Raw genomic sequence first — 12,716 nt, forward strand, 5'->3', positions numbered from 1 at the left:
CATAATAGGCTAGTACAGTCCTCTTCTGAGATAAGCACTAAAGCCCCAGAATAAATACGAACTGCACCTACCTCCATGCTGAAGAACAGCATGCAATTCCCCACAGTGTCAAGAGATCCACTTCTTCTCCTGAGGTCCTGTGAAAACAGAAGTCTTAGGAAATATTCACTAAGCCCAGGACAAGGCAGCACCAATATGGGAGGCGCAGTGAGACTAAAATCTGACAAGTTCTCCAGACTGGTTCTTCCAGCAGCTGCCCAGTATAAAATAGTACACATCGGCACCATTTAAAAATAAAAAATACTTGATTGAAGAATCTAAAACTAACACCTCACTTTACCTCACTCCTATCACTAACACAGGCAAAGAGAATGACTGGAGGGGGAGGGAAGGGATGGGGCTATATATACAGCTCTGCTGTGAAGCTCTTTGCCTCCTCCTGCTGACCAGGAGGCGATATCCCACAAGTAAGGATAAAATCCGTGGACTCGTCATATCTTGTAAAAGAAATACTCTTTTGAACCCTTTAAAGTCAAATGCCTTAAAACATGAAATATAATTTTTAATCAATTTTAATGTGTGTTGAATAGAAATACTTTAAATTCCTATGTTCATCACATAGAATTTTTTTTCTTTTTTATGTTTAAAAAAAAATATATATATATATACATACATATATATATATATATATATATATATATATATATATATATATACATGTGTGTGTGTGTAGTCATATAGATATAGTTATATATTTTACAACAAAAAACATATATATAATGAACTATTTAAAAATAAAAAGAACAAATCTTTCAACATTTATCACTTTAAAAAAACATTATAAGTTTAATATGAAGATAGATGTTTGATCCAGTAAAAAAACACTTAGCATTATAAAGAAAACAAAAACACAATAGCTAAAAAAGTACATACAAATAATCAGAAACATCTCTGGCTGCATTATGCACTATACTAGTCAGTATCAAGGAAGCGTTTGAAGGTCACAATATATTTTGGAGTCCTTCAAGCAGTTAAAAATACCATTACACTGTACCCTGGGTGCATTGCTTTGTGCGCTCCCCAATGGTGCATTGATACAGAAAAAATAATGTATATATATGTGTGTGTGTGATTTTTCTTCCGTTGTGGTGTGGAGAGTTTTTTTATTTTGGGTTCACTTCCACACTTTCAGCTTTTATGAATGTATTGCCCACACTATATATCTTTTGAATTATGTCAAGAATGTAGCAAACAGCAAGAAATCGTATGGTCCTGTACCATTTAAAAATAAAGCATCATTTGTAAAGATTAGTGTGGCGCATAGTAGATAAAATAGTACCTGAGCGGGTAAAAAAAAAAATGTTAAGAGATCAGATTTCAAAATGCGGTTAAGATAGTAAAAAAAACCCTTTGACCAAACTATTAAAATTATTCACGTTTCGAACATCAGGTCTCTTTTTGCCATGTCATATGAACTTTCTTATGTCAATCATTTGATTTCCTTTGGCTTCGGTTCAACCTAACTAAGGCTTAATGATGATAATATTTCTCGCTATTTGATTTCAAAAGTTAAAATGTTCTTCCAGCTGAGGTTTTGTATTTCACAGTTGACTTCATGCATTCATAAGCAATATAACTACACAATGCTCTGTGATCCTGCAAGCATGAAAACTGCTATATAGATGTAAATTAATATAATACTGCACTACTACACCCAGACCTAAGACCTTTTTGTCTTCACTGGAATAGTCATTTGGTGAGAGATTACAAATCACAGAGCAGCATATAAAATCTAATTGAAAACTTTATTCTTGGTTATGATTGTTGTAATTCAGTATAACTGCTATTTGCTAAGAAAGTGTTTACTAAAGTCTCAGATTTAAAACAGGAAAAAAACAATTAATGTACAAGGTTTAGGGAAATAAGGCAGGTGCCTTATTCTAGCGGCTGAATCCCAATCCCATTACTATTTATATTGACAGCTGGCTTTCAGCCATCCCTGTTAGTATATATTAGACCATAGAGTGAACAATCCCATTTTTAACAGGATTGTCCCTTTTTTAACACACTGGGGTCGATTTATGAAGCAGCGGATGCTGCATCCGAACCCCTCCGCTTCAGGTCCGCCTGAAGCGGAAATTAAGAAGCAGTGGTCATAAGACCGCTGCTCCTTAACTCGTCCGCCACCTTTGAAGCGGCGGACAGTAATCAGCCCGATCGGATACGATCAGGTTGATTGACACCCCTGCTAGTGGCCGATTGGCTGCGAATGTCCAGGGTGGCGGCATTGCACAAGCATTTCACGAAAAATGCTTGTGCAATGTTAAATGCCGACAGCGTATGCTGTATTTATTTATCAATGTGCGGCTGACATGATCCGCTACAGCGGATCATGTCCGCTCGCACTATAATAAATTGACTCACTGTCCCTTTGTCCCCAGAACTTTATGAAGTGATGCCAATACGTCTGTTTTTTATCATGGCAGTGTACTTATTTCCTTCCTTAAATGTCTATGCACAATGCTCACGCTGGTATTATTTTTATGCCCATCACAGTGCTATGGCATGCAATATCTGCAGCTGTTATTAGTTCTGCAACTAGAGAACTACATTTCCCTGCATGCTGTGGTGGTAGACATGTGTAAAAGCAGGTGGGAGAAGTCTGCATGCCTTTTTGGTGGTGTCTGATTGATAGTGAGGGAGTGCGGCTTGTGAGCAAAGAGAGAGTTGAGCAGCAGAGACAGAGTTGACCTGCAGAGAGAGAGAGAGCAATTAAACATCAGAGTGCAGCTGAACATCAGAGGGTGAGATAAAAAGCAGACAGGGCTGAACAGCAGTGAGAGAGAGAGAGAGAGAGTTTAGCAGCAGATACAGAGTTGACCAGCAGAGAGAGAGAGAGAGAGAGCAATTAAACATCAGAGTGCAATTAAACATCAGAGACCAGCTGAACATCAGAGGGTGAGATAAAAAGCAGAGACAGGGCTGAACAGCAGTGAGAGAGAGAGAGAGAGAGAGAGAGAGAGAGAGAGAGAGAGAGAGAGAGAGAGAGAGAGAGAGAGAGAGAGAGAGAGAGAGAGAGAGAGAGAGAGAGAAAGAGAGAGAGAGTTTAGCAGCAGAGACAGAGTTGACCTGCAGAGAGAGAGAGAGAGCAATTAAACATCAGAGTGCAATTAAACATCAGAGAGCAGCTGAACATCAGAGGGTGAGATAAAAAGCAGAGACAGGGCTGAACAGCAGAGAGAGAGAGAGAGAGAGAGAGAGAGAGAGAGAAAGAGAGAGAGAGTTTAGCAGCAGAGACAGAGTTGACCTGCAGAGAGAGAGAGAGAGCAATTAAACATCAGAGTGCAATTAAACATCAGGAAGCTATATTAGATCTAATACTTACAAACAGTGATACAGTTTCAGATGTGTCTGTAGGTGAGAACTTAGGATCCAGTGATCATCAATCTGTTTGGTTTAGTATTCATGTTCAGGAACTGTACACCCAGACTAAAACAAAAGTTTTAGACTTTAGGACGGCAGATTTTTCATTAATGGGAGAATACCTAAAAAACTATTTAAAGGGGAAAAATCTTATTACAGGGGTTCAAGAACAGTGGGAATTTGTGAAAGGTGCCATTTTAGATGCAACCGCACACTGTATTAGACATGTCTGTAAAAGTAAAGAAAGCGGAAACCAATTTGGTTTTCCAAAGAAGTAGCACATGCTGTAAAGACAAAAAAGATAGCTTATAAAAATTACAGACACACACAAGCAGATGATGATATGAAAATATGGAGACTCCAACAAAAAAAGACTAAGCAGTTAATTAGGAAGGTTAAAGCTGATGCAGAAGAGAAGATAGCACAGTCAGTAAAACATGGGGACAAAACATTCTTTAGATATATCAGTGAAAGAAGAAAAAATAAGGTAGGAATAGTAAAATTGAAATCAGTTGATGGTAGAATAATAGAAGGAGATAAGCAGATTGCAGACTGTCTCAATGATTACTTCTGTTCTGTTTTCACTAAAGATTGTGAAGATACAATGTCTACATTAAGGGATGCTATGCAAAATAGAAACAAGCTTAACAGTAATCTTTTTACAGAGGATGAGGTTTTGTTAGCATTATCAAAAATAAATGTTACAAAGGCAGTGGGTCCTGATAATATTCATCCAAGGGTTTTAAAAGAACTTCGTTCAGTGCTAACTGTCCCATTAACTGATCTGTTTAATCAGTCACTATTAACAGGAGCTGTCCCAGATGATTGGAGAATAGCAAATGTAATACCTCTTCATAAAAAGGGCAGTAGAGAAGAATCTGGCAACTACAGGCCAGTTAGTTTAACTTCAGTAGTAGGGAAATTAATGGAAAGCCTCTTAAAGGAAAGAATTATGACTTACATAAAGACAAACAATTTAGAGGACCAAAATCAGCATGGTTTTACTTCAGGGAGATCATGTCAGACTAATCTAATTGACTTCTTTGATTATGTAACAAAAGTATTAGACAAGGGAGGAGCAGTTGATGTAGCATATCTAGATTTCAGCAAAGCATTTGACACCGTCCCACACAATAAACTTATTCACAAACTATATCTCCTTGGTCTAGATTCAAAAATTGTGAACTGGGTGGAATGCTGGCTTAAGGACAGAAAACAAAGTGTCTTAGTAAATGGAGTTCATTCAGCAGAGGGGGCTGTTACTAGTGGTGTTCCTCAGGGGTCAGTTCTGGGGCCTGTTTTGTTTAACATATTTATCTGCGATATCAGCAAAGGGCTACAGGGGAAAGTATGTCTCTTTGCAGATGATACAAAAATTTGCAACAGAGTGGATGTTCCAGGGGGGGTAGACAAAATGAGAAGTGATATACAACAATTGGAGGATTGGACAAACGACTGGGATCTAAAGTTTAACACAGCAAAGTGTAAAATAATGCATTTAGGGAAGAAAAATCCAAATGTTAATTACAGACTCAATGACACTTTACTGACTGTTACAGACGAGGAACAGGACTTGGGAATTATTATTTCAGATGATTTAAAACTTAGTAAACAATGTAGTAAGGCAGCGAGTAAGGCTAGCAGAATGCTTGGATGTATTGGTAGAGGTATTTGCAGCAGAAATAGTAAGGTTCTTATGCCACTTTATAGATCATTAGTTAGGCCTCATCTTGAGTATTGTGTGCAGTTCTGGAGGCCATATCTTCAGAAGGATATTAACAAACTTGAATCTGTGCAAAGGAGGGCTACCAAAATGGTACATGGTCTAAAAAATAAAACTTACCAGGATAGGCTCAATGACCTAAATATGTATAGCTTAGAGGAGAGAAGGGAAAGAGGTGATATGATAGCAACTTTCAAGTACATTAAAGGGTTTAGTAAAACTGAGGCTGTGGGTATTTTACATAAAATGGAAAATTCAAGAACAAGGGGTCATGAGCTCAAGCTAAAGGGTAGTAGATTCAGGAGTAATTTGAGGAAGCACTTCTTTACAGAAAGAGTGATTGATTTATGGAATAAACTTCCTCAAGAGGTAGTAGCAACAAACACTGTGGGGGACTTTAAAAATGCATGGGACAAGCATAGGGCTATCCTACGAACTAGATAAGTTTATACTGTTAGGTAAGGTGGGGCAGACTTGCTGGGCCTATGGCTCTTATCTGCCGTCAATATCTATGTTTCTATGTTTCTATGAGATAAAAAGCAGAGACAGGGCTGAACAGCAGAGAGAGAGAGAGAGAAAGAGAGAGAGAGTTTAGCAGCAGAGACAGAGTTGACCTGCAGAGAGAGAGAGAGAGCAATTAAACATCAGAGTGCAATTAAACATCAGAGAGCAGCTGAACATCAGAGGGTGAGATAAAAAGCAGAGACAGGGCTGAACAGCAGAGAGAGAGAGAGAGAGAGAGAGAGAGAGAGAGAGAGAGAGAAAGAGAGAGAGAGTTTAGCAGCAGAGACAGAGTTGATCTGCAGAAAGGGAGCAGTTTAACATCAGAGTAACAGTTGAAAAACAGAAAAAAATCACTCTACGGGGTACATTTACTAAGCAGCGGATGCTGCTTTTTCCACACAAGCCTTTCGGGTCACCGGAAACAGGAGTTGAGAAGCAGTGGTCTTAAGACCGCTGCTCCTTAACTCGTCCGCCACCTTTTATGTGGCAGACTGCAATCATCCCGATCTGATCCGAATGATTGACACCCCCTGCTAGCAGCCGCAAATGTGCAGGGGGCAGCATTGCACAAGCATTTCTTGTGAAATGCTTGTGCAATGTTAAATGCTGCCAGCATATGCTGTCAGCATTTAGCGATGCAGGGCGGACATGATTCACTATAGCGAATCCTGTCCGCCCAGGGTTAATGATAAATCTACCCCTGTAAGTTTATCTAATTAACTTGTACTTTATACAATGTGATACCTGTTGTGATGTTAATATAATATTTATATTAGCAAATGCGTTAGTGTGTGTGTGAGAGGTAGGAGAAACATCTCTCAAAATATAAAATAAAAAGGGCCATACAAAGATGGAGTATTAAGCTAAACCAATGTAAAAAATCACCAGTTATTACTTGCTAATGTCTGGTAGATATTGTTATCTGTATGTGAAGTTGCTAACTGATAACAGTGATAATAGTGGCAGATATCATTTTCATTCATTATTTAATTTAAAATAAAAAAAGTTTGAAATCCTACAGCCAAAACCTAGTCTAATAATTCATCCTTTTCCTTTTGAGTTGATGATGAAGTGTAGTTTTTTCCCCTTAGATCTGGTTACCCTATATTAAAGACACAACTATATTATTACACTAGATTTTATGAAAATAATTCTATCAAATACTGTATATTATTTCTCTTAGGAGTTGAAGGTTTCCAATTTACATCTATTATCAAATTTGTTTCATTCCCACAGTTTTCTTTCTTGAAGATGTTGGTGTCTGGAGCACTAAATGTAAGGAAATAGCATTGCCATCTAATGCTCGTGCAAATTCTTGTAAAACTGCTGCCATATAGTGCTCCAGACACGTGCACACTCCTAAGCTTACATCCCTGCTTTTCAACAAAAGATACAAAAACAACGATAACAATGTGATAATACAGGCAGTCCTCAGGTTACGAACAAGATAGGTTCTGTAGGTTTGCTATTAAGCTAAATTTGTATGTAAGTTGGAACAGGCACTTTTTTTAGGTGAAACTCTAGCCAAACATTTGTTTAGTTTTGGATAGCGTAGGGAACAGTTTGTTTTGCTATCTGTGCCCCTGTTCAGAAAATTTCACATCACTTTCTGTCCTTGTGACAATTGGATTTTGGGTTATCCTGAAAAGAAGGATTGGTGATAAAGCTCTATTTTCTCCATTTTTAAGTACAAGTTGTACTTAAAGGGACACTGAACCCAATTTTTTTTCTTTCGTGATTCAGATAGAGCATGAAATTTTAAGCAACTTTCTAATTTACTGCTATTATCAAATTTTCTTCATTCTCTTGGGATCTTTAGTTGAAATGCAAGAATGTAAGTTTAGATTCCGGCCCATTTTTGGTGAACAACCTGGGTTGTTCTTGCTGATTGGTGGATAAATTCATCCACCAATAAAAAAAGTGCTGTCCAGAGTTCTGAACTAATAAAAAAAAAGCTTAGATAACTTCTTTTTCAAATAAAGATAGCAAGAGAACAAAGACAAATTGATAATAGGAGTAAATTAAATGATTCAGAGTACAATTTCAAACAACTTTCCAATTTACTTCTATTGTTTAATTTGCTTCTTTCTCTTGTTATCCTTTGCTTAAATGTTTATCTAGGCAAGTTCATGTGCAGCAGAGAACCTAGGTCTTAGCTGCTGATTGGTGGCTGCATATATAAACTGATTGTCATTGGCTCACCCATGTGTTCAGTTAGAAACCAGTAGTGCATTGCTGCTCCTTCAACAAATGATACCAAGAGAATAAAACATATTAGATAATAGAAGTAAATTAGAAAGTTGTTTAAAATGGTATTCTCTATCTGAATCATGAAAGAAAATGTTTGGGCTTCATGTCCCTTTAAGTCAGATGTCTGTAACCTAGGGACTGCCTGTAGAAGTAAATTAGAATGTTTTTATAATTGCATGCACTATCTAAATATATTTGTCAGTACACACTAATATCACTTGTTATTCAGCTACTTTTATATCAACTATTTAATGAAACATGGAAATTTACCTAGCTTTAGCAAAGCTTTTTACATTAGTGTTTTTTTTTAATGTATATGATTGTACTGTTTATTTGAAATAAATGGTCATTTTCTTTTTTATTTTCATTCATTCATTAAAGGAATTTTCTGATTTTGATCATGCAGATGCAACAAAGAAGCAAAAACGGTAAGGAAAAATATCTTTAAATATCGACATTATAAATATATCTTGCTGTTCTTAGGAAGCATTTTATATTTTTCACAATCATATGCAATCATAATTGCGGATAGGTTTAAAACTAGCCCAAAAATCTCCCTGGTTATATTTAAATGCCAAATACTATTAGTGCACCAAGCCCTCCCACTGGTCCAACACCACTATGTATTAGAGATTTCCGGATTAATATTCAGCAATAGAAAATCCTAACAAGTGCCCAATTCCCTTTAAAGGTATATGAAACTCAAAATTTACATTTTCATCAGATTGAACATACAATGTTAAAAAAATTCTATTATTAAATTTATTTTGTTCTCTTCGTTTCGTCCGGCCCCAATAGAGATTTTGGGCCCTCTTACTAAACCATTGGTTGCCCCACCACCTTTTTGGCCATGTGATACAGAAACACGCACACAAAAACACACACACGGAAACACACAGACATACACACACAGACACGCACATACGCAGAAATGTATTCAAAATGTCTTGCAACTAAAAGGCTAAATTGCTATAACACCTTTAACTTTTAATGACAATGATGTAAAGAACGACATCTGTGACCCTTTTTTGGAAGTCACTACCTACAAATGCTCAGCACACACCGACACAATTTTAGATCTCTTTTATAGCAGAGAGGACTGCTGACTACACAAATATAAACTGCACTGTCAGGGTCAAACCGCAGTTCTGGATATTAAGTTGACACTGACCAAAAAAAAAAGAAACCCAAAACAAAACTTCTGGTAGAATACTGGGGTGGCCTGGGTTGTGGTCTGGGGCGTACTTTCGATATAACTTGGATTTCATAAAAGGTTGATCAGTTGCAATGGTTAGAAATGTATTTTTGCAGTAAAAACTTGAATTGAAACTACTAGAACAGTGGAAAGACTGGCCTACCTGCCTCCAGTCTTCATCCAAAGTGACTGGTCCACCATCCATCCATTCAACAGGATCTGACTGTTGAAATGCTAGCCCCCTCAGAGTCTTATACTCCCATTACCTTCACTCCTAAACATGGCCCTCCCTCTAGGTAGTGCCCCTTACCCACGACAATGCAGGCTGTGTCAGAAAGAATCACCTTAGAAGGGGAAGTAGGCCTGGGCTACCTTCATGCCACCAGTTTGATTTTTTACTGGCAGCTAGGTTTCCCACAGGACATCCAGAATGACTGGTGAGAAAAAAATCTGTGCTGCACAGTAAAAATCTAATTTTGTGGGGATGTATGCTATTCTGGCAGTCGGGGGAAAAGGCAGGCCCCCTGACACCACTTAGAGATTTCACCCTCTAATGGTTGCCTTGGGCATCCTTTGTTGAAAAGCAGGTAAGTATGATCTGGAGGGTGCATATCTGTAGTATTATATGGCAGCATTTTTTTCAGGAATACTTTCAATAATGTTCTATAGTTGCAAGAACACTAGATGACAGAACTATTTGCTGCCATGTAGTGCTCCAGACAATTGCCCACTATCTACCAAGGTATTCTCTTCATCAAAGAATACCATGAGAGCAAAGCAAATCTGATATTATCAGTAAACTGGATACTGTCTAAATCACAAAAGAAAAATCTGAGTTTCATTTCCCTTTAACCCCTTGTACCAAATGGACATAGGTACTACATCACACAGTACTTTGCCCAGTGTACTGTGCTGACGTAGTTCCTATGTCTAACACTCTGGCTCAAGTTGCGGCCCTGCTGTCAGCTTTGAATGCAGGACCCCCAACTAGGGTCCAAAAGGCATTTGCCTTCAAATGGTAAGGGAGCACTGGTCGTGCTCCATTACCATATGAAGGCAGATCCAATACAGGCAATGTCACTGCTTGTTTTGGATACTGCTGTTGGTGATGGGCTGGGATAGGAGCAGGATGGAGGTGATTAAGGCAGGTGGGCGGGGATCGTGGGTGGTGGGAGGGATGGGGTTCCCTATGCTATAGAAAAAATGTTTGGCTGGGGAGAGCGAGGGATGGGGCCCTACACTATGACACATAACTCTGGAGGGGGGACCCTATGCTACAGGAAAAACAATCTTGGAGAGGGGGAGGGTCACTTCACTACAGAAAAAATAAATAAAATTGAAATGTTATTTTTTTTTAAACAAAAAGTGTTATTTGTTACTGGCAGACTAGCAGCAGAAAGTGGTAGGGTAAAAGAGCGGTTGGGGGGATCAGGGAGGGTGAGGAGGGACCCCTACAATACAGAAATACATAAATAGATAAATAAATATATTTAGAAAATGTCCTAAAATGCAGACTGGCAGTGTAATGATTGTGGAATATTCCACTAACAGACCAAACTTGGCAAGTAGTCTTCTTATCCCGGTGTCAAGCTGGAATGATAGGGAATATCCCAGAGCAGAGAAAGTTCGCAAAATGAGGTAAGCGGTACTCACAGTAGGCAGGGTAGACTTTGGCGTCAACAGGTAGGGAATCCAGTGGTATGGCAGTTCAAGGGAAAACTTATAGAAGGACCAGAAAGCAGGCAGGAATCAGCAACAAGGGAATCCAGTAATTTACAGTTCAGGGATAAACCAATAGAATGGTCAGGCAGGTAGAGTTCGGCAACAGTATAGCAATCCAATGGTTCAAGGGTTAAACAGGCAGAGTGGTAAGACAGGCAGAGTTCAATAACATTAGTATGGTAATCCAGTACTTTAGGGGTTAAGCAAGCAGCGTAGTCAGACAGGCAGAGTTCAATAACGTTATGGCAATCCAGTACTTTAGGGGGTTAAGCAAGCAGAGTAGTCAGACAGGCAGAGTTCAGTAACGTTATGGCAATCCAGTACTTTAGGGGTTAAGCAAGCAGAGTAGTCAAACAGGCAGAGTTCAGTAACGTTATGGCAATCCAGTACTTTAGGGGTTAAGCAAGCAGAGTAGTCAGACAGGCAGAGTTCAATAACGTTATGGCAATCCAGTATACAGTAACACACATGAGCACACTAAGTAACACCTATACTTGGGCAGTGATAGGTAGAAAGTGAGCAACTTACATAGGCGCAGGATTCACGCCACAGGATATCTTGACCGGCTTCAGAATGGAAGGAGCTTGCGGCGATGACGTCACCACGGCACGCACACAGGAGCCGACTCTCCCCTAGGCAACGAGCAGAACAGTAGGCGCTGCGTCCCTAGCAACAGCTAGAGCGGCGCAGCGTGACAGGCAGACTGCCAGTATTTAAGATGGTTGTAACCTGTTAGGGAGAGGAGGGAAGAGAGCTGTTTTGGGAAGGATCAGAGGGTGGGAGGTGTCAGTAAGATGGGAGGGAAATCTCTACACTACAGCAAAAATTAACCTTACAAACGAACTGATTAACCCCTTCACTGTCAGGAATTTCAACTGTGATGCGCAGCTGCAATCAGCGTCCTTCTAATTGCTAAAAACTAATTACAAAGCCATTCATGTCTGCTGTTTCTGAACAAAAGGGACCCCAGAGAAGCTTTTACAACAATTTGTCTTATGACTGCTGTAGTTGTATGTAAATAATTTTATTGAGAAACCCAAAGTTTTTTAAAAAGTCAACTTTTTTTTTTTTATATGATCATATTTTACCACCAAATAGTGCATGAAATAAACCTTAAATGTGCTTAGATCAATACATTGGGTTTTCTTATTTAAAAACAGAGTGATAGCAAAAATGTTAAAAAAAATACTCTGGTACTTAGGACAAGTTTTTCTCTGACTGTAATAAATAACTCAAATACATTGGTCTGAGTTGCAGATCTTTTATGGCTTCATATTCATATTTGAAACCATAATTGAATCTTGAATAAAATCACATAATTTACAAAAATAAGATCAATCTACTTCAACAGTCAAGAATAACCATGTATATTGTAGAATACCTTATTGTCATGTGAAAGCATGATTTTGTTCTACTAGCTTCTAAGGGGTTAATGCAGAAAACTTGTAACTACAGGGGTAACCAAATGTTTTAGCTTTGAAGCAGCCAGATGACTGTGATAAAGCTGATCTTGGTGTCTCTCTATTTCACACTGGACAATTCTTAATGGCATAGCACCCAGCATGGGGGAGACTTGAGGTGTGAGGAGCGACTCCAGCCTCTAAACAATTAGTACATAGCCAGCAATATTAAATAAGAATATACATTTTTGCAGAAAACATTTTAGCTATCCATAAACACATAGGGATAAATTACGAGTGGAGCGCTATTGTTTGCGAGCAAGCGATATCGGGTTTTCTTGTTAGTTTGCGCACAAGTTAAATTCCGCTAATATTTTAAGAGTTGAAAGGAAATGGCAACACCTGAGTGCAATTGTGATTTATTCTACAATAATTACTGTGACTTCTGAGCTCTGGTTAATTGTTACAAGAGTTAAAGGGCCATGATACCCAAATGTTG

The 12,716-nt window shown here is 38.5% G+C and overlaps 1 protein-coding gene across 1 annotated transcript in view; it reads left to right on the top strand.

The window, feature by feature from the left end:
* SAMSN1 (SAM domain, SH3 domain and nuclear localization signals 1) overlaps window positions 1-12,716 on the top strand; it is a 365,841-nt gene that overhangs the window by 113,708 nt on the left and 239,417 nt on the right. Inside the window, exon 3 of the mRNA XM_053705191.1 lies at window positions 8,282-8,328. Within this exon, the coding sequence (XP_053561166.1) occupies window positions 8,282-8,328 (47 nt within the window). The remainder of the gene's footprint in view (window positions 1-8,281; window positions 8,329-12,716) is intronic.

This window comes from Bombina bombina, chromosome 3 (assembly GCF_027579735.1).
Source record: "Bombina bombina isolate aBomBom1 chromosome 3, aBomBom1.pri, whole genome shotgun sequence".
Taxonomy (NCBI): Eukaryota; Metazoa; Chordata; class Amphibia; order Anura; family Bombinatoridae; genus Bombina; species Bombina bombina.